The sequence below is a fragment of the Clytia hemisphaerica genome, unplaced genomic scaffold (genome assembly GCF_902728285.1).
Source record: "Clytia hemisphaerica strain Z4C2 unplaced genomic scaffold, Clytia hemisphaerica genome assembly, whole genome shotgun sequence".
Lineage (NCBI taxonomy): Eukaryota > Metazoa > Cnidaria > Hydrozoa > Leptothecata > Clytiidae > Clytia > Clytia hemisphaerica.
Genome location: NW_027103551.1, coordinates 3,065,704 through 3,088,509, shown reverse-complemented (window position 1 = coordinate 3,088,509; position 22,806 = coordinate 3,065,704). Strand labels below are relative to the sequence as shown.

At 34.4% G+C, this 22,806-nt stretch overlaps 2 protein-coding genes across 3 annotated transcripts in view; one reads left to right on the top strand and one right to left on the bottom strand.

Annotated features, from left to right (window-relative positions):
- The window catches only part of LOC136800285 (rho GTPase-activating protein 32-like), a 44,818-nt gene extending 33,021 nt beyond the window's left edge, over positions 1-11,797 (top strand). For both annotated transcript variants that reach the window (XM_067056909.1, XM_067056910.1), the window contains 9 exons: positions 4,129-4,221; positions 4,381-4,587; positions 5,023-5,363; positions 5,560-5,658; positions 5,914-6,045; positions 7,549-7,832; positions 8,295-8,417; positions 8,659-8,873; positions 9,361-11,797. In XM_067056909.1, the coding sequence (XP_066913010.1) occupies positions 4,129-4,221; positions 4,381-4,587; positions 5,023-5,363; positions 5,560-5,658; positions 5,914-6,045; positions 7,549-7,832; positions 8,295-8,417; positions 8,659-8,873; positions 9,361-11,697 (3,831 nt within the window). In that variant the 3' untranslated portion in view covers positions 11,698-11,797. The remainder of the gene's footprint in view (positions 1-4,128; positions 4,222-4,380; positions 4,588-5,022; positions 5,364-5,559; positions 5,659-5,913; positions 6,046-7,548; positions 7,833-8,294; positions 8,418-8,658; positions 8,874-9,360) is intronic.
- Positions 1-22,806, bottom strand: part of LOC136800311 (ras-related protein Rab-6B-like) — a 197,105-nt gene that overhangs the window by 165,084 nt on the left and 9,215 nt on the right. The window lies entirely within an intron of this gene.

Sequence of the window (22,806 nt, the reverse complement as noted above, 5' to 3'; positions counted from 1 at the left end):
AGACCGATATTTGTATATAGTCATGGCAACGATCTAAAAACAGTGAATTAAAATTTCGTCTCAATCTTTATTAATAAAGTCCTGACGTTAGAGTTAAAGAGTAAAGATAATTAATTTGATCGTGAAATACTGCAGGCAGTTTAAGGGTACATTAAATTTTCTTGTTCTAAAATTGAAAGTTAATTGGGGAGGTTTCAGATCATGAAATTTTTATTAAGGTATGGGGTTTGTAGAGGTTGCGTTTAGCTGTTTTTGGACTGCATAGAACAGAATGGGGACGGGGGAGCCGTGAGGAGAGTCTAGCCCTCTTTTTTACCTCGGAATTTTATGACAAACATTGAGATTTTTCCTTATACTGTAACAGAAAAAGACATGTTGGTTAACAGTGATAATATACTGGTCTGGTCTTTTTAAATGATGAAACAAATTAGTTTCCATGGAATTTCTAACATTTGGCGAACGCGTCACTCGCATCGACGACGTCATGTTATCATTGCTAAGTTCTAATCGAAACGACCTGTAAACAGATCAATTCTTAAAATAACATCTTCTCGACATTTCTGTGGCTTTTTTTTAACAAAACTGATAAGCACAAATTACATATTTTTTCAGTGTAGATTTAGATGTCTTAGAAATACACGTTTTTTTTAGAAGAAGAAACCATATAAGAACATAAACACAAGGCTTCGATGGCCAAAAATTAAAATCAAGTTAAAAATATTTTTAGGCTTTCTGAACTCTAGAACACCCAGTTTCTTAGAAAATTGCACAAAAATACTACAGTATATGGCCCCCAAAACGGAGACGGCCCCCAAAACGGAGGTTGTCATTAAAAGGAGGATTCTGACTTGTAGATTTATCAGAATTAAACGATTTTTGTTTATTTAGAAAGAATGATGGTTATACTAGAAAATGAGCATGTTTTTTATGGTTTGAGACAGATTCAAAATAACATATTTGCGTATGAAGGAGATATTTTAACACCAAAATTAGATAAAAATTGCATATAACTCACTCTAGCTCCTTGGATATTGAAAATAAGTTATGAAAATGGGGTATAGGAAACTTTCTACACCTAATGCCGTTCAGAAAATGCAGATACATCTGTGACTTTAGAGGATGGGTAAAAGATATAGCATCTTAAAAGTCAACCAGTATTTTGGGACCCTAAAATCAGCATTGATAAAACCGAAAATTCTAAATATGAGAAACAGCAAAAAATCTCTGAATTCAATTCCTATCAGGTTGAGTTAATAGCTTATAACAAAAAATTAACATTATATACAAAAATTTTCGCTGAATCAGCAAAAATGGCAAATTCTGTCATTTTTCTGCAAAATATAGGAGAAAAATACCTTTAAAGCTTAATATTTTCAGTTTCAGTTAAGCTTTTCTTCTCAAATTTTCACAGCTTTTTCCATACATGAATGGAACTATTTTCAAAAGACATTGATTTTCAGAAACTTGATTAAGACGTTGTTAAATCTAAATTGTCATTTTGAAAATTTCTAAATTTTCAGTTTGGACTTTGCAATATCGAAAATCTTGAAATATTTCATAAAAATCATAAATTTTACATCTATCGGGTCGTAAATTTAAGGGTAAACACAAATATGTTCATAGTTTTTATTATTACCAATGGGCTTAATAAGTTGATTTTAACTACACCTCCGTTTTGGGGGCCCCAAACCTGCATTTTGACAACCAGGGGTATACTGTAAAAATTTTATCAAACAAATTTATGCCCAAAACCCTCTAAATCACATTTCAAAACTATGGTCAAAATTTTGTATTAATACCTTAAAGATATCTCGAGAAATCGCTAAAATTGCAAACCTCCGTTTTGGGGGCCATTAGAAAAAAGCTACCTATCTTTAAGCTATTGAAAAATATTGTTGAAATTGAAAATTTTGAAAAAGAGCTGTCGGGAAATAAAGTAGAGATGTTAAAGTTTTGCATGCAAGAAAAATTTTTGTAAAACCTCTTTTCCTCTAGCTTTGAGAGAAATTTTAAATTTGATCGCCGTTTTGGGGGCCACATACTGTAAGAAATTGCTTTTTTTAGCTTAAAGCTCAAAAAGTTAAAAATATGCAAAGGTTCAAAATTTTTGGATGTCCTTCTTAAAAATGTTTATCTTCTACGGCTGTAGATTTTGGATTCATTCTGAGCCAATTGATTCACTTGCATCCTTAGTTCACTTTTTTTTATAAGAACCAGTAAAATTTTGCTGAGGCTCGGCTGTTCTTATTTTTTTGGCACTTTGAGCCTCAAATCGTTCTTATTTTGTTCTTATTAATAGGGTGTAATTGAGGTAATTTAGGCTTTGTACCCAATTTTACTACTTTAACCCTTAAACTGCTTGAAATTGAGTAATTTCAGGTTCAGCATTGTTCTTAAAAAAAGTGTTTACTGATCAGGAAAAACTACCTAAAATCCAACGCTAGCCTAAAATGATTTGAAATTCTTGAAATTCACAAAGTGACAAAAAATGCAAAACAAAATACAAAAATGGGAACGACAAGCAAAAAAAAGTTTAAATATGTGACGTGTTATTTTGAAAATGCTTCGTGAAAACAATTCTTGGTATTTTATCAGTAATCTTGTTGGCCGTGTGCTCGTGATATTTCTATACTTTCTAGCTGTAAAAGTTATTCTCGTGGTCTAAAAAATATTTAGGTACCACCTTTTCATGGTAACTTTGTGAAGGTGTAGTCCTATATAAATCATGTTTTGCGAGGCAGAATTTTCAAAAAGGATTCAAATGTGAGCAATTTAAAACTTCCAAAGCTTTATTTTTACAACGAATCTATCTACTATAACCAATGAAATACACTATGGTTCGAAAGGGTATGAAGGTTAAGGTGAGATATGGCTCTTTAATAAGAAAATTTGAAATGTAGAATTTGATTAAATACACTAGATTTCTCTTTCTGATGCGAGCTTTCAGAAGTATTGCAAAAATTTATGTTAAAGTATTTTGACTGAATAGCCTTTTAAACTGTCAAATTTACATTGCTCAAAATTTAAATTGTACAGTATAAAACTATCAACTAAGAAACACTTCTGTGTACTTTTGAGTAAAAGTTAGTGTGTGGTTCCAGACTATTACCTCTACTATATTAGATTGTACTTTGACAGCAATTGAAACTTATCTATTCCTCTTTTAGCCAGATTGTGTACTGACTATCCAGCAACAGTTTTGTTTTTGTTTGTATAACGTAATATAGGTCGCGCGCCCGTATCACCGTTGCTGGGATATAAATGTGTCGATGATGTATAAGCACTACACGTTTTTTATAAGAAAAAATTTGATACTTTTTGAGCGTTCTTAACCTATTTGAGCGTTCTTAACTTTTTTGAGTTTTAAGCCTAAAATGTTCTTAAAAATAATTTCGTGAGTATTTTTGTGCAATTTCCTAAGAATTTGGGTGTTTTTAGAGTCGGAAAAGCCGTAAGATGTTCTTAACTAGTTCTTAATATTTTGGCCACCGAAGCCTGTTCTTATATAATTTAATAAACGAACGTGTGCGCAAGAATATAGAAAATTCTTGTATCAACCTTAAGTTTTGATAATGACTTAAAACAACATTACAGCGTATCACTTTTTTTACAGTTTTTCTTGTCAAAGTTTTTTTTATTGGTTTTTCACTTGTGTCCATGTATGATGTATGTAAGATGGTTTGTTGTGAAAGATTGACAGTGTTGTGTCGTAATTTCGATACAGTGATCCTTTTCTGTTCCATTTTACCAGTTAGTACAGGTTAGTAAATCAGTTTCAGTTGATTTGGGTTTTTAAAAGTTAGTTTTGAGCAAGACTTATATTTATTATCTTTTAGAACATCTTTTAGATAGATTAGAGTCTCTTTAGCTCAAACCTCTACAACTCAAGACTCCTTAACTGAACAAATTTTCTCGTTCTTTCAGTAAACAAAGTCTAACCTTACTCTGTAACTCGAAATTTCCTTAACTCAAACAAATTTATGTTCCTCTGCGTGTTCTAGTTTTAAAGACTCCATATAGTATCTATTATTAACATACAGCTTAGAACTTGGCATAACTAACGAAAATACCTGATTATTTTCTACCGGTAAATGTTTTCAAAGAATTTCTTTTTTTTGTATTTCACAGAACATGGTACAACAAATGCAATTTTATTTATCTCGCTTCTCCGAGCTGGCTGGAAATAACATCAATTGTGGCCCTATTCTAAATTGGCTTGAGGTGAGTTGATTTTGATTTATTTATTATAAATAAGTCTTATCTCTATTGATCTCGGCAGTTTTACTACTTTTCCTTGAAAGCGTAACTAGCTTCAGCATGCTAACAATCTTTTTCAATTTCAATATACACCTAAATTTCAACCCCTTTCACGTTTTTCAGCTCGATAACCATGGTAACCATCTTGTTGTCATGGAAGCTGACGATTCAGCCATCAATGTACCGGCCGTTGCTGCGGGCCGTGTCATCAAGCGATACCAAGCACAAGCACCGGACGAGATGAGCCTTGAAGTTGGTGATTTTCTTTCTGTTATTGATATGCCATCATCAGATGAAACGATTTGGTGGCGTGGCAAGAAAGGTTTCGAGGTGAGGGATACTCGATATTTCGTGTACAAGTTTTATAAAAAAATGTACTACATATGACGCTTTCTAATCCGTCGTTCTACTATACGACACGCTCCATTACTCGATAATGTTTAAGGTCAACACACCACTGTCAATATAAACACTCATATACGACACTCTACGACTCGATACGTTCTCTTATTTGATAAAAATCCAATTCCACTTGAAAATCGAATTAGAGAGCGTCAACTGTATGCATTTCTTCCTGAATGGTATACACTGGAATTTACCAAAGCTTTTATCTACTTTTCTAGGCTACAAACAATAGTCATGTTATCTTTTTCCTACTTTTCAATCTCAAAAAAAACTTCGACAGAATTTTCCTTCCACTATTTTAATATTACTAAATAAAAATAGGTTCAACTTCTCATTTCAAAAACTTTTCATTCGTTTAAGGTCGGTTTCTTCCCATCACACTGTATCGAGATTTTAAACGAGAGAGAAATAAATGATCAAATCTTACACCATTTACAATCAAGACCTGTCTCCAAGCGACGTGGCAAATTCATCAGCTTCCTCAGATTTTTCTTCAAATCAAGACCAAGTAAAGATGAACTTATGCAACACGGTATTTTACGTGAACGCGTGTTTGGATGTGACCTCGGTGAACGACTGGCACTTACAGGCCGTGATACACCCTTGGTCTTAGATTTATGTGCCGAGGTGATCGAAGAACACGGAATCGTAGATGGGATTTATCGTTTATCTGGTATCGTGTCTAATCTTCAAAAACTCAGGTACATCTTCTCAACACTATTTATTCAAAAAATTTTTTGGATATAGTTTTATTCTAAAACTTTGTTCAGTCTTATCATTGATGAAATATTTTTCAGTGCCTCAACATTTTGTTTTTTTTAGCGAAGAATAAGGAAACCAAAGCTGATAACAGTTGAACTAATCTAACATACCCATGCCCTCCTCTTTCTAAATCAGGTTATCGTTCGATTGTGATGAACAACCACCAAACCTTCGAGATCTAAAATATTTGAACGATGTTCACTGTATCTCATCACTTTTGAAAACGTACTTTCGGTAAGCTAATTACATTCAAATAGCCCTCATTTGCATAAATTCTATTAAAATTCTACATGGTTTAAGAGCGCCTTTACACGCTTACATGTAAATTTTGTTAAAAGATTTTTAATTTTCGTCGAGTAAACTCAGGCAAAGTTCTTCTTTCGGTCGACAAGAAAAAGGCTGGTAAAAGGCTCTTAGTTTTTTCAAATATTCATTGCAGTTTATTTAACTTGAACTTGTATAATTGAAGATTGTTTTTGTATTTTTCAGTGAGCTTCCTAACCCTCTTTTCACACACGAATTATACGACAAGTTTGTTATTGCTATCAAAAAAGCCGACGACGCTGACAGAACTGTCGCTTTTCATCATGTCATCCAACGCCTGCCTCCACCTCATTACAGGTAAGAATTTACACGCCATAACACCCCAGTTAAACTCTTTTTGGTCGATTCTACTTTTTCTATGACGCACTGCGCTTAAATCGATGTTCATTTTGGAAAAGTGTTGCATATTTTTACTTATAATAAAGCCTATATGATAAGGGACAAAAATAGTGACGCATTTTTTGTTATTTTATTGGTGATGTTTTTCAATAAAAATCAGTGTTGTTTGTTGGCATGATATTTATTGCTGGCGACGTCGGAATTGACGGCTTGAGAAAAAACCGGTGACGGCTGATCTCAAGCGACGTGCTGAAATGCCTTGAAACAAAGCGACGAAGGATGCCATCTTGCTTTTAGATGATTTAGTTGTTAGTTCGAAAATCAGCATGTTTTTCTCGTACACAATCTCGTTGGCATCTTTGAGATTTTCTTTCAACTTCGCGATCTCTTCGTTTCGTGTTCGTAGCATTTCTTCCGTCTTTTTCTTCTCCAACAAAAACAACATCTCTTGGTGGACCAATTTTTTACCCAATGTCACTTTCTGCACGTCAAGCTGCCATTGCATGTCAGAAATTTTCCAGTCTTTGTAAACGATCTCGTCATTCAGCTGTGTGATACGAGCGGGAAAATTACGAGGTGGTTTGACAGGTGCAGTTTGTGTTGATTTTGCTGCAGTTTTGGCCACATCTGGAATTCGGTGTTTGTTTTTTTCGTCAATCAATTTCAAGACATCATCAGTCAACCAAGTCATGAAGTTCTCTCCTTGGCTTGGTTTACATTCTTCTGTCTTCAATTGATGACTTTCGTTCGATTGATTTTGTTGGTCGATCAACTTTAATACATCTCGTGTGAGAAACGAGACAAATTTCTCTTCTTCACTGAATTCCATATTCTTGATCATTCTTTGACCAGGATTCCAAAAAACGAGGACACAATCCTCAATTTCAAAACAAGAAAACATTTCTTCTTGTTTACACATTGTTTTCTTGTTAAATTTTCACTTTTAACTGGATATCGATACACTTGAATACTCAAAATACGTACTAGATTTGTCAAAAATGCGAGCGAACTCTCTTTTCAACAATACTTAATCTAGAACTAATTATTTTTCAAGTTTAGTTTTCTTTAGAGCTCACTTTATTTTATTTGACGTCAATTTAGATTAAATAATTTAACGTCATGAAGTTTGTAATTTGAAAATTAACGTCACTTTTCGAACATGCGCACTTGAGTCGTAATTGTAAACTGAAGAATTTTTAATATCCTTTCAATAAATGAACTCTACAACTTTCCCCCAATTCCCCAAAATTCAGATTTGGGTAAATTTCGGTGTTTTGCCATTTGAAGAACTTTTAAAGGAGCTGTGATAAGAAAGTTATGGGTTTCAGCTCTACTTATTGCCCTTAGGTCATGGTCCCTGTCATTTTGCTATCACCAAATCAGTTGTTGGAGTGAATGCGGATCCTGATCTCAAATGGTTGAATTAAAAAATAAAGATAAACTCTCTAATCTCTTTTATAGAACCATGAACAAATTATTACGCCATTTGAATTATTGCGCTTCCAAATCGGACACTACTAACATGACAGCAAAAAACTTGGCCATCGTATGGGCGCCAAATTTGTTGAAACCGAACAGTGACGATTCCGTGGCCGCACTGACTGAATTCCGTACTCAAGCAATCATCGTAGAATATATGATTCGTAACGTTGACGTTTTCTTTGATAAGAATCTAGCATCGGCAGCTATCGCTTATTATCCAGAAATGAAAGAACAGCAATCTCCTCAGCAACAAGTCCAAGATGGTATGTAGAATATTTTGACATTCAATTTTTTTTCGTTCAAGGATATTCTAAAAGTGAAATCGAGTTTACGTTATTTATATAATTTGCTTTGAGCATGAAGCTCAAACTCCTAAGGCCTTACAGCCTGGAGCTGTCTATTGTGTCTACTGTCTATTGTAGCTACGGTTACCTTCTTCTAAGGATTTTTATAATTCTAAACCCATCTATTCTGCCTTACCATTTGCTACTATACCGTTGACTCCCACTTATTCAAATTTGAACGGAAAATTAAATTTTTCCAAAATACGAAATATTTTGATCGAAATTTTATAAGTGAAGCCCTTCGCTGTGGCTGAAGCTAGAAATACAGAAAGGCTTTAATACAAGAAGCACGAATCAGTGCGGTCACTGTATTTCCCATTAAAATATATTCATTTAGTATTTTAATGCAAACATTCATTCCGCATTCGTTCGTTTTTGTAGATTCTGAATGTATTAAACTTGGTCTTCAAAACAACAGTGGACCGAAATTGATTTCGTTAGAAGAAGCACGGCAACGCATTCACAAGCAACGTGAACTTACCAAATCGGTATCTGTGGATGGAGGTAGAAATTCTTTTTCCGGTTGTCAACACTTTTTAAGAATTCAAAGGATATCATTTAACAAATTTGCTACCATTCCCATACACAACATCTCATTTTTGGCGCTTTTCGAGCACAAATTTCTTTGTTTACTTTGCTTTGTCAGCATAGAGGCGCGGATCATTTTTCTGGTAAGGTTTTAGCAATCCTCCTGACGAAAAACTGAAATTATTCAGAAGCTCACTGTCGCTTTATTTCTTTCTAGCAACATCATCACCACGACACAGCAGTAAACTTCGTGGCTCTTTCAACCCGCCCAAAATGTCAACAGCTGCTCCTATTTCGCCTTTACCAACACTTCTCTCACTCGAAGAGGCCCAAGCGCGTACAAACTCCAACAAATCGAAAACAGTTCCCATTCCTAGTGGATTGACGCGTTCTGAGAAAGGCTCAATATCATCCGATATATCAACAAGAGAGGTACACATTCTTTATATATAAAAGGCTCAAGCCCTCAAATTAACCAATTTTTTTACTACTTGACGTACTTGACTTGTCCTGTTCTGTCTTCACTTTCCTATTTCCTATCGGTTTCCTACCCTGTCCCTGTTTTATGATTCTAATAGCATTCACGAAAGGTTGTATCAAGACCATCAATGAAATCATAAAGTGGTGCAAGTGACTTTGGGAGCGAGATTATGTATGGAAATAGTTGATATAAAGTCACTTCACCGTGTCTAGAATGAACTTCTCATCCATCAAATGCTGTATTCCATAAAAAGAAACAGCTCTAAATGATTTTACTTTCTTGTTAAAAACAGTTTGTGGTATAAAAAGTACTACAACATCAGGGTATCAAATTTCTGAAAACTCTAATAAAAGATTTTTTTAACCAGGGTTTAATAGTGTGTAGTAATCATATCAAAATCCATTAAATACTTATAAGAAATTTTGTTTCATTTTTCAGTTGAGTGGTAGTGTCAATTCACCCCGCAGAACACGCAAATGGTTTGGTTTGTTTTCCAAAGCTAGCAGCAAATCATCCAACATTGAAGATGCCAATGAAAATGATCTCGTCAAAGCATCACACTCCTTATACACCAAGAAAACTAGCCCGCTAATTTCAGGACCTACTCGATCACAAAGCGAATACAGGCTACACGATATTCCTCGACACCCGATACAACGTAGCGAGAGTTTCAGTTCTACATCATCGGCAGACCGAACCTCAATATCAGCCGATCGTACTTCGATTTCGTCTCTTCATAACACAGCTCCGATCGCAACACCAGAATCTGAGTTCGAAATCAATCTCAGTGATACAGACAGTATGTCTCTCATGTCAGCCATCGTATCAGTTAGAGCCAAATACATGAATCTCGATGACGGTACAACGCGTTATCAATCATCAACTAAAACACCACTATTCAGCGTAGGCGAACCTTTGAACTTTCGCAAACTTCCAGACGACGAACTTCTAATAGAACCACCTGCAACCTTAGAACAAACTCCGCCTTTAGAGTCCGCTCCCCCGGCATCAATATCGGCGCCTTACAGTAGTCATCGACGTGGGGCTCCAAGTAACGACTCAGGATATTTATCTCAAGCGAGTACTCTAAATCGTGGTGCCAACAGTGATGGCTATCTGTCATCGCAAGCTAGTACGTTAAGCCGTACCAATACCACCTCAGAACAATACGGTATTACGCCGGCCAATACTTTCTCACCAGAACGTAAATCGTTACGTAATAGTGGTCGTGTGAAACGGAATCCTTCAGAAGACGACGTGCCCATTAAACGAGTACGTTCTTTATCGCCCGAAAGTTACGTAAACATGACGGCGGAAAACGTCTCCCGTCACGAGTCAGACTCTAATGAACAAGAAGCAACTTCGAATACAAATAGCAGCGATATGCCCAAGCAAAATAATTACGTAAACATTGATGATATGGACCTAAATAAAGTTGATACTCCAGTCACGTCAGAACTAGTCACGACACGCCCCAGCACGTTAAACGTGACATCACATTGCGTGAATACGTCAAAAATCGTCGACCAAAAACCATCCATAAAATCGAGCCTTGAATCACTAAAGAATCCCGAGATTATTGACTCCAAAATTTTTCATAAAGCAGGACCGAATAGTATTATGTCTCGATTGTCCAGATCGACTTCAGTTGGAACAGCAACTTCACCACTTGATAATCGAGTTAATGCTTCACCTGAAAAGGAAACTGTTTTCGGACCACGCGAATTGTTTTATCAAAGTAAACGTGAAAAGGCAAGCGAAAAATCAAACTCTACTCCAACAACAGCTAGACAGCCTGGAAGCCCTGTTCGCACACCAACAAGAACTCATTTCAGTTTTACGCGCAGTCAATCTATGACCGCTCGGCGTTCCACGGTGAATACACCTGATTCTCCGCATTCAAGTAATGTTAGTATGGATTCTACGGATGGCAAAGTCGTAATGAGGTCATCCGTCTCGAAAAATCGTGACGAACAGAGGCGATCACGCCGACTATCTGTGCGTGAACGCGCGGCCATGTTTGGTGACGTCACATCACCGAATTCACCGAATAACTCGAGTTGGAGCGAACTTGTCGATACGAATAAAAATGGCGACGAAAGCTGCGAGCGGACTTCATCAGAAACATCAATCAACGATGAAATCAAATCACCTGTTAACAAGCAATCAAAAAACTCACATTACGTGAAAAGCGAAAACGAAGACCCTAAAGTGAGATCAACGTCAAAACGTAACTTCGCCACGGATGTTTCCTCTAGAGATTTCGATTTGAGATGTCGGGTCAGTGACAGTATCAAAAGTGGAAACTTCCCACGTTATAACTCAACCTCTAGATTACAATCGAACAGTATTGAAAACTTACGAAACCAAAATCGAAACATTGTTTGTCGATCTACAGATCGATTGGTACGCTCCACCTACAATCGAGGGATTGGAAATAACGAAGGAGCAACGCGACCGAAATCTGAGATTTTATCGCGTTTTGATTACCGTTCATTTGACGATAAAATGAACGAACAAACTCGTTCTTATTCGGTCTCAACGAAAAATACCGAGAGTCAGGACGTTTTTCTTTCGTCGAAATCCGAAAATCGGTTGTATGGTTCGGATGACTACAGCGCAAAACAAATAGGGAATTTCCCATTGACCTTACGTACAGGTAGTGGACATAACAGTCAGGTGTCAATTGATACGCCGAGAGGCACACGACCACGCTCGCTATATGAGAACGAGAGACGATCTTATTACGATAATATCACATATGAAGTTGTATGAGATTTTCATGTTAGATTCGCAATTTTCCGTTTTATTAGCTTTTCTTCAACGGATCGGTTTATTTGGGACGAGATGGAGTTTTTACAAGCTCTCATTTGATTTGGTTGGTCGTTAACCCATAATAAAACAATTTTGTTACTTTTTCTAAAGAACGCGTCATTTTTATTACTTCAAATGACCAATTATTAAAGTATTTTATAAAAACTCCATCTCATCTGGTTTATTTTCAAGATTTTTTATTATTTTACAGATTTTTTTATGTTACAGTGGAGTCTGGAGTTCTTTAGGTTTCACTGTATTAGAGAGTTTGTTTTATGTTTAGATTATCTATGCTAGTTTTATAGCGTGTTTATAAATTCAATTCTCAGGAAAGAAAATACAGTCATTTTTCATTTTAGCGAATACTACATCGGGCTTTATAGTAACCAGTACAAACCAACATTTTCCGGTTTTCGTCTAACAGGCTAGCTTTATAGTAGACTGCTGTCGTCCTCTGACAAATTCTTGCTGCTTTAGCTCTATGATACCTGGTGCGATTATAGAGATAAGGCTTATTTCTTGGAACATTAAATTTGAATTCAGAAATACTACCTATGAAAAACTCCCAACTTACTAATCATTTTCATATTTTTTTAAAATTTCGCATTTAATTCTAAATTGTAAATACTCAAGAAAGTTTATTTTCCGTTCGCCATTTTTTTTGTTTTCTTTCTTTCAATAATGATGTCAATAATTTAATATAAATACAACCATGAAAAATAATATTTTTAATTTTTCATTTGGTTTTTAATCCCTTCATACAACGCTGCACTTTTAAACATTTTTATAAACATTTTTTATAGATATCAGATTTAGAGTTTAACCCAAGTCAGTCTTTTGTTCTGGAAATTTTCGCGTTTCGAGGTTCCAAAAGTTCGATCTTAGTTTTAAAAATGTGTCTTCCCGGCTGGACTTCCACTGACTTTTCCGGAAAACGTTTGCAAACTTTTTCGGTATAGCCTATTACCGGCATTGAATTACTCTGTACCAAAGTGTATCTCACGATTATGGTACGGCAATGAATTTTGAGATTAGCCGTATATATCACTATCACTTGCATTGAATTGGAAAGGGTTTTTTCCAAAAAGTACAAGGAACATCTTGTACTGACTTATGAAACTGCCTAACAACTTTCTGAAAATTATACTTCAGCTAGCTACCCGGAGTCTTTTAGTCTGGGAGTCTTTCTGTTCGAAAAGTGGTAGTTCGGGATAGAATCTTAGCAACCAACGATGAAAAAAGTCATGCAACGCAAGAGGCAATGTTTCATAAGCTTTATGTCATGGACAATTATCGATAATTAAGTTTAAAAATGCTGATGTTTGTTTGAAAATGCCGAATGAAGGATGAAAAAAATGAAAGAGGAGATTCTAGAACACGCTAGAATAAGCTTTATGTCATGGACAATTATCGATAATTAAGTTTAAAAATGCTGATGTTGTTTAAAAATGCCGAATATAGGATGAAATAAACCAGCCGAGGCTGGAAGGTCAGCCAATATAGTTAGATTATTAGTTGGATAGTTTGTAAAGAAGTTAAATAGCTGCGATGGAAGGAAGGACTAGATGCATTTCTAAAGAATCAAGCAAAATTGGAAAACTTAATAAAGCTAGAAAATCACTTTGCCTAAATGTTTCTCCAGGTTACTCAAAACTCCTACTAGTAAGATTGAATAGAAAATTAACATTCCGTATCTAAAGCATTTAAATTCAATTTTTAACATTTTGAAGATAAAGTAAAAATTTAGGGACAAATCACAAAATTTTAGATATGTCCTGTTATAAACTTATACAAAGATTCTATCAAAAATTCAATTGACAGGTCACATAGACTGACCATTTACTTTTACAAATAGAAATAGTTTTTTTTCAAATAACAGTTCATTATATTTATCCCAGCAGCATCTTTGCAATAATCAAACACAAAACAATGCCATACGAAATGGTTAATGGACAAGTATAGATAACACTTATGATATCATTTTGATCACTTTCATTCACTGAGCGAAGAAACGTTATGATTTCAAATCAGAACAAATAACTCTATTATGAACAAAATTAATGTCGTCAGTCGTTGGTTTTTTTTGACGACAATTTGACAATGAAGCACCAATTGATTGAAACGAATACAATATGAAACTACTGTTGATCGTTATAATCTAGTAGAGAAAACAAAAATAAAAATAAAAGCTGATGATATAAACTTTCTAAGTTATTTGGTGAATGGAGACATTCAGCAAATGTAGGCAAATGTGACAGTTTCTTATGTAAGAAAACAGAAAAGCCTTCGGGTTTTGAAATGTTTTGTAAGGTTTAATTAAATTACCTGAATGTACTTTGTAGCATCGACTTTGAGTTCGGAGTAACACAGTGACAATTGTTTACGAGTCATGACAGCCAAATGACAATTGATTGTTGATTGATATCTAAAATAACAGAGTAAATATAAAATTAAAAGGCACTAAACACCCCGATGTATTTATTTGTATTTTCTTTTCAGAGAAAACGTGTGATAAATTACTTCTTTTCGGAAATTGATAACCACTTCAATAGATTTTATACCAATTGTCTGTAAAAATACCAACCATTGTTAAGAATATACCTATTTGTCAATTTTTTAAGCAGAGAATCATAAATTGATTGACTTTGAAGTATAGTACTTGAGTAGTATTCTCTCAAAATTTATCAAGTCTTACTAACCTCTTGTTTTTGTGACTTTTGTAGCATCTAGAGTTGCTGAATTTGGTGGTGTGAAATCAATGTTTATTCTAAGTTGCCAATGAATCAAAAATTTGTTTCTTTACTTTTAGGTTGCCTCATTCTACCAACGCTATTACGTAACAGGAATTAATACTACAACAAAACCATTAACAAATTACCAGCATCATATCATACAAATGCCCATATATTTCTCCAGCCAAGCATATAATTTTAGTTACGCAGAACGATTAACACCAAATAATATTCCAGTCCAGTCCAACATAGTTTTAGTCCAGGGTTTTTAGTTGTATTGTTCTTTTGTTAATTTTGTAACTCTAAATTTTGTATAAATTGATGAGTTGATTAAAAAATACTATAAAAAGTGTAAAAGAATTTTCAAAAAAAAAATTAAAAAGTTAATGCATATCATAATTCAATTTTTAACTAAAAAATGCAACATAAATATATAAAGAATGTACAAAATCAATATTCCAATTTGATAAAAAAAAATTCTTAAAATCCACATTTTTAAAATACTGTACATAAAATTATAAAAAATTATGTGACTGAGGAAAATGTCTTTTGCAACTTCCAAAAGATTAAAATTTACAAGAAAGTTTCTTTCCTTTTAAAGGCACTAAAAACCTTTTTAAGACAAATTCCTTATTGTCAGTTTTGATTTTCTTCTTCTAGGATAGATACGTAAGGGATTCAAACTTCACCAGAATAAGCTGTGATTTATTTATCTATAAATGTACTGAATCGACTTCATAATGAACATTACAAACTTTGCTCTTGAAGAATTTTGTATCCCTTATGTATCCCACCCTCCAAACTGAAACCCCCCCCCCCCCCAATATCAAGCAGTTCAAGCAGTCCAAGCAGTTAAAACAATTTAAGTATCACTCACAATGTTGAAACAAACTCCATCATGGTCGGAGAAATAAATATCCTTTATAAAGCAATTCACTTCTCTCTGGCTAATAAAAACGTTTTTTATATAAACATGGTCCGAAGGCCACACAAGATGAGTTGGTTCATTCACTATCATTTTGAATGAAGAAAGTATTTCGTTTAGGTCTTGATTTGTTGGATCTAGTGCATCAATATTGAAATCTCCCACAATAATGTCTACATCATCATAACTTGTCAGTTGCAAAGTTCTTCACGAAAAGTGTTTCTTGAAGAATTAGGTGGTCTGTACAGATTAAAAGCTATAGGTTGACTACTAAACGTCTCTTTTTTGAATTTTATCAATGTGTAACCTGCTGCTTTATTACCTCTAAATTTTGAATTGAAGAATTTGTGCAACATGCAGTGTTTTGAAAGCGATTAATTGAATTGTTGTTATACTCAATATTAAAACCATTTAATGTTTGATCAATTCCACTAGTATCACTTGTAGGCGATAGCTGAGTTCAGTAAGGCATAAAAGTCACTGTTTCATTAATTTTCAGATTTTTTTTAGGTCAACAGCAGTTTATTCATCGAGCGAATATTAAGAGGGAGATTTTAAATGCTTGGAGAGGTAGAAACAGATGAAAAGTTTGAACCTTTTGCAACAACAATTTCTTCTCAAACGTTCATATTCAAGCCCGCTTCAGTGTTGACTCTGATAGCATTTCTACTATATTCACCAATTAAGAATAGTCTGTTTATGTCAGTTACCCTTGACAAATTAACATACATTTGACCTTCATTGAAATATCTTTGACCAAAATAATTCAAGCTTACGACTGCTATTGAAGTGTTAGCCCTTGGACTTGTGACTAGTACATGCCATGATAGTATCAGTGGAAATGAGTTCTTCTAACATAGGTGACTTTTGCTTATTTTCTAGTCGCAAAGGTAGATTCTGCTCTTCGATCAAAGTCCAATTGTTTTCTCTACATACATTATCCAAATTGGTCCTTTTTTACCTGCTGTGACATCATCAAGTTTTACATAGAAACCAGATATTTTAATTATTGCAATCAAATTTGAATCTCATAACTGTTCCAACGTGTCCATTGACTAATCTATCAGCAATGTCATATTTTTTGATATCAAAACACGAGCCCTACTTTCATTTCAATAATACGAGCAGACCACCTGTATCTCTTGCTTTAGCATTTTCAATAAAATCAAATCACTTCTTGTCAGATTTTTTTGGTTACCTCATCTTGTGCAAGAATCAGATGCTTTCAGTCGGTAATTTTTCAAGCATTTGCAAATTGTATAAATCTACTGGCTTATTTTCTGCAAATATGAGTGATATTAGCAGGATAGTCTGGATGTCTTTTGTAATGAATCTAGATTTTAAAAGTCTTCTTTTTCTTCATCAAGTTCACCTAACTACTTATTAATAGATCAAAAAAATATCATCTCTCTGTCCTCATACCTCAGTCATTCTGCCATGGAACTTCTCCATAATTCAAATCCGGACTTGCTTTGCATGATGAAACAATCAGCTTTGTAATTGGTCTCTATAAATTGGTGGAGTTGAAACAAATCACCCAAAGAAGACGCGATTTTCCACCAAAAGGTTTATCGAATTGAATATTTCACGTAACTTGAATCAATATTTCGAAATAAGCGACGAGGTACCATGGAAATTCATCTATCATAATCTCAACGCAAGCAAGTTTTTTTTGCAAAATTTTTGTTTTGGACTAGCATTCAAGGAAATAGCTTTTTTGTAGATAATCAAACCAGTGTGAATTGTGGTTCCATTGAATTGATCGATGCTACACCTGTTGGGGCCAAGCACAAGAATCCTTTGTTTAGTAGGTTCTCCTCCTCTGTACATTAAAAGTTTAGACAAGGAGTGATAAATTGTTGTAAGTAATGGCTTTTTCCACGCCTCCGCACCGGTTAAGAAAATATGAAATGGCTCTACAATTTAGGATCTTTAGAAGACAGGTTTTTTAAAAATTTCTTCCCACTTGGTATTTACATCAAAGATTTTCTCTGTTGAGGATTAAGAGATCTTATACGAGTATTTATTTCATTATCAGGAAGCAATAGATTTCCATTGGTTATTGCTGCCCTAAATGTACTGTCTCTTCATTAGCTTATCAATCTGATTCATCATTATTATTTGCAGTATTGCTTTCAAGCTCAGCATTTGTTTATCATTTTCCTGCTGTTCAAAGTCATTCATATTGGCGTGATGTCAGTTCTAAACCTTACTAAGCATCATCTACTAAACCAGAATATGGTTGGATCAAAGCTCTGTTCTTTCAATCATTTCTACAACACCTGGTTCAAATAGTTTCTGTGTGTAAGAATTGTGTTCCTAGACGTAACTCATTTTCATTACGAAAAGGATAATATAGCATTAACAGTGATGAGCATAATCTTCGGGGTGCTTGTTTCTATTTGGCCATGAAGACGGAGTACTTGGAACTTTACGACATTTAGTTTATCTCGGACTGGACAAGAGTGGAACAATATTGGGTACCCATTTGTTGGATGATTTGATTCAACTGATCATCTACAAGTTCATTGGGCTGACAATCATTTTTTTATTCTCTACATACATGATACTATAAAACCTCAAAAATTCAGCAAACATGTTGAAAACAGACACATAAATTCCTTAGCAAGTTGTTGGTTGGTCTATCAATATCGGTCTAGCATATTCTTTTTGAATATCGAGGTACTATCTTCAGAACTCACTTATTTCTTTTCACTAAGGCACATTCTAAATCTTTTCTCTGGTACATTGGTGTTGCAAAGGTACACGGAAATACTTTTCTTAGCCATAATTCAGAATGCTAAGATATACAGCTTCTTGACCGATACTTCCCGTTGAAAAAAAGCATGCGCAATAGATTTCATTGCGATATTGTCTAAATGTTTCGAATGCTTCTGAACAGCTTGGTTCATACATGCGACACTTCATCTTCAGTTTGGACCGATATGCACACATAAGTAACAGCCTTGTAATAATAAATACCGGTGAATATCCAGATTTGCTTGCCAAGCTTTCAGACCCTCAGTAAAATATTGTTTACAAAACCGCATTTGAATCCGCTTCATATAGGTGAAAAATCCATCTTCAGATACTGACAGAGCATATTCATATTCATTCTTGGGAATATCTAATTCATTAAGTATTTATCTCTGGTTGGAACAGGACTGAAATTTTCAGCCTGGGTTAAAAAAATTCTTTTAATTGGATTAAGATTTTCATTTCTATATGACCTTACTTTACTTAATATTCTTTTCTAGTGAAGTATTGTTCGTTTTTGCTCTTGTGGCAATTCTTGTGGCAAGCTCGGAAACAATAGTTCTCTCAGAAAAAAATTTGCCGAAATGAAATCTACAAGGCGTATTTTTATATTTACGACAAGTTTTCGAAATGCGATGGTTGATAGGTTTACAAGTAAACAATTCGGCTCTCTGTTTTGATGGTACAAACTTTATTTTTATCAACAAATTCTAGTTTCAGATTTGTTCCGGAGTTAATGTTGGCGCTCAAAATCCAAGAAACGAATATGAGGGTTCCACGTACTTGAAATTCAACCCGATAGATAATAAGTTGTTTGCCAAGTGGACCATCTAAAACAATTTCTTTGAAAAATACTCAACTATATTGAAAAATGCTTGCTACTAGAACAGGATTGCTATTTAACAAAACTTTCATGAGAAAGATTCTCAATAAATTCGTTAGTAAACTTTTGACCCTTGAGTTGTTAAATTATGGAGATCAGTTCATTCCATCTTAGATCAGCAAGCTTAAGTCAAAAAGAAGTTGGTGGCCCTAATTGTTTAACCATTGCCAACTTCTTGCTGAAATTTTTTCCAATATGCTGGAGTTCCTTTAAACTGTACTCATAAAAGCAAAGGTTTGTCATTTGCAAATTTTTCACTGTTTCTTTGAAATTTGACTTAACATTCCGCTTTAATTAGGCTGCAACTTTCTCATGGCAACATTTATTTGATGGTCAAAGAGACTTGTTGAATCACAGAGTTAGCAAAAAATATGTAGTCTGGATCAGAGGCAAATTTTTGAGTATAGTTCAATAATCGTTGGTTAAAGTACTTTGAGGAATCAATTTAACATTGCGTTGAACGTTGAATCCAATTTACCTTTGGGAAACAAATGAGGATGGGCAAGCATTTCACAATTTTCTCATTCAATAGAAATTGGTTTTTTCCCTGACCAGGTGCTAATGTTAAAATTTCATTATCTATTTCTGTTTCAGTTGGAGTATGGGACATAAGAGTTGTTTCATTTGCACTTGAGCGAAACACGTCAAGTGGGTTTGCTGTTGTCTCAAATTCTAAAACTGAAGTGTCATTCAGTGTCATTTTGTGTTCTGCTACCCTCATCAGAAATTTCTTCGTTATCATTGCTGGCTGTATTAATGTTAGTACATCTGTTTTTCCCACCATAGTTTTCATCATCAGAAATGTTACTGACATCAATCATATGTCTTGATAAGAGGATTGTTATCTTTTAAATAATTTAATATTGCTGAACAAAATCAGGCCTAATTGCTCAAAAATTACATGTCCCTTATATTCTAATTTTCTTTAAGTTTACTATGACAAGACATTATACTAGTTTTTCTTGGCAGGTATTAGCAATTCTTCTATGTCAATTGGAACATTACAAATTGCCCCTTTTAACTTGGGAACTGACCTTTTGATTATTGCAATTTTCTAAATAAAATTACGAGAAATTAAACTTTTTCAAGTCTGCGAAGAGTATGAATTCAGTGTAGTTTCATCAAGGCTAAGTTTGTTTTAACTGACTGACATGGTAAATTATCTTTTTGAGCTTATTGTGGCACGTTCTCAAATATACAGTTTCCCATCGAAAGAATTACTTCAAACAATAATCGTCCGCTGCATGTTGTATTTTCAGGAGAAAATTTAGCACTGAACGTCGATATAGACATCTGTGGCAAGAACGCATATGTAAAAAAGGACCTTCATATAATTTTTTTAATCTTTTCACTGGGTCATCAGACTGCTTAGCAGATTTTTTTTTTTGAGCATTAATTTTTGCTTCTCTTCAGAGTGTCCCTTATTTCTTTTATAGGTACTCTTTTATTTCACTTATCTTTTCTTGTTTTGTTCATATAAGCTTTTTGTTTTCATTTATCTTTCTTTTTTTCTTTGTTTTGTTCTAGGCTTTATTGTTTTCATTTTCTTTTCTTTGTTTTGTTCATGATAGGCGTTATTGACTTTTGCCTGAGTTTTTTGTTTTGCGACGTGTGTCGCTTTCTAGTATTTCCATCAGCACTTATTTTACCGTTTTTTAGGTGTCGCACTAGAATTTTTTCTTTACAAATCGAGAAACTAGTTGAAGAATCTTTTTAGCTCTTCACTTGGTTCATTAATTTGAATAAATTGGATTGAAAATGTTGTGAAATTCTTTTCCCGAAACTCTAAATAAAAAAACTTAACATTTTTCAAGTTCAAAAATATTATCAAACTTTAAAAGGCACGGAAGCTCCATCTCCATTTCAACTAGTAATACGGCTGTCCCGGCTGTGTGAATCAAAGACAAGAAACATTGGGACCTTTTCATATAGCTATAGTAAAACCGCCAATAATCATAAGGTATAAATTCAGGACTTTGAGTAGTACTCAGTGGAATTTGAAGCATGGTAGTCTCACTTAGTTTAGCTTCGCCAGTCTCTAAATTTTAAAATCCAAGTTCGGTGATATACCGTTAGTTTCAATAAATCGTGGCTTCATCGACAGATAATAATCATTGTATTCAACACTTATACCCCTATCCCTTCAATAAATTCTATCTAGGTCGTATTTTCCAAATAGAAACAACGTCGAATTGAGACCGCATATCGCATACAAAGAATTTGCACTACATTGTGCCTGCGGTTTGCCCAAATAAATCTATTTAGCCGGTTAAAGGAACCTAAAACAGTTTAGATATTTGATAATTGGTCATGTTGTACAATCATGTACGTACAGACCCTGATCACTTTGTTTCTTTAGTTGTTTGGACCTGGGTTTAGTTCATATCACCTGATAATAGAAGGGTATAATTAAACTTTGAGAAAAATGTTTGGATCTCCAACTAACGCTGCATTTGGATATTGAAAAAAATACCATTTTTGAAGATGACAAATCTAGGTGTGTCTGAAAAAGGTTGTCTCATATGACTTTGGAATTGCAAAAAAGAGTGCAAAAAGGGCTAAAATCTGTGGTTTCACTAGTTAGTAAAAGCATTATCTGAAAGGTTAGAACCAATTTTAATAGATTTAGAAATACCTTTCACATTTTTCTGAGCTGTTAGAGCAAAACTTCCTATACAAACACGATATGCCTCTATAGATATCATATTGCAATTCTGTAAGCTTTAGCAAAAGTAAGGTGAAACGTTTTCAAAACGTATATGAATATTTGTATATATCAAGTTTCTAGGTACGGACTTCCCTTCGCACAAGTTTCTAGGTGCGGATTTCCCTTCGCACAAGTTTCTAGGTGCGGATTTCCCTTCGCACAATTCAATATTATAATAGTCAATTTAATTTGATTCAATAATAGTTTGTATATATACAGTAAGTTCATAGATATAAAGGTTCAAGGTTAAGCGGTTAAGCAGGTTAAGTAGGTTAAGTTAGCAAGAGGATGCAAGGAGTCGCATGCAACTCTGGGTTTTGTAGCTGGCTTGTCTGATATTGAACACAGACAAGCTTATGCTATCTTTTCTTTGTAGCTTATGCAACTAGGTAAAATTACATTGCTGCTATCTTTTTTTAAACACTATAAAAAGCAGTACACTGTTAAAAAAGGCAGGAAAGAATCTCACCGCTTGATGATTGAAAATTGTACAAATTCACGTCCGCAAAGCCAGCCAAATCTTGTTTTTAATTTTCACAACTGTAGTGGCAAACTTATTGGGAACTCATACATTTACAAAAATCTGCTATCTGAATACGAGCGCATTATTCAGGAGATAAAAGAAGCTGATGCTAATCAAATGGCTGTGCAATCGCGCGCGTTTTTTATCCCGGTGTTTACTCGAAAAGAAATCCGTGCAAATATCGGGAAATCGGATTTTTTTTTTGCCGTCTTATGATGCTGATGATGGAAGAAAATTTTACCTATTTGAATGCTCAGCTTAGGCTGACCAAAAAATGAAAGAGGAGATTCTAGAACACAAGGGCGGAAATAAAAAGAGGCGGTTTTTTGCATATCTACTTTGCTCGGACCCAACGTATGATTGTAAACACGGGGGAAATGGAAGCAACTTTCAAAACAACATAAAATTTCGACAGCTGACGATCACACTATAATTCAGCTCTTGAACTCTCTCTTCTGCAGAAATGTTGGATTTTTTCACAATATTTTCTAAAGGTGGTATTGTGCTATGGTATTTCCAAGGGACTGTTGGGGACTTTACTAA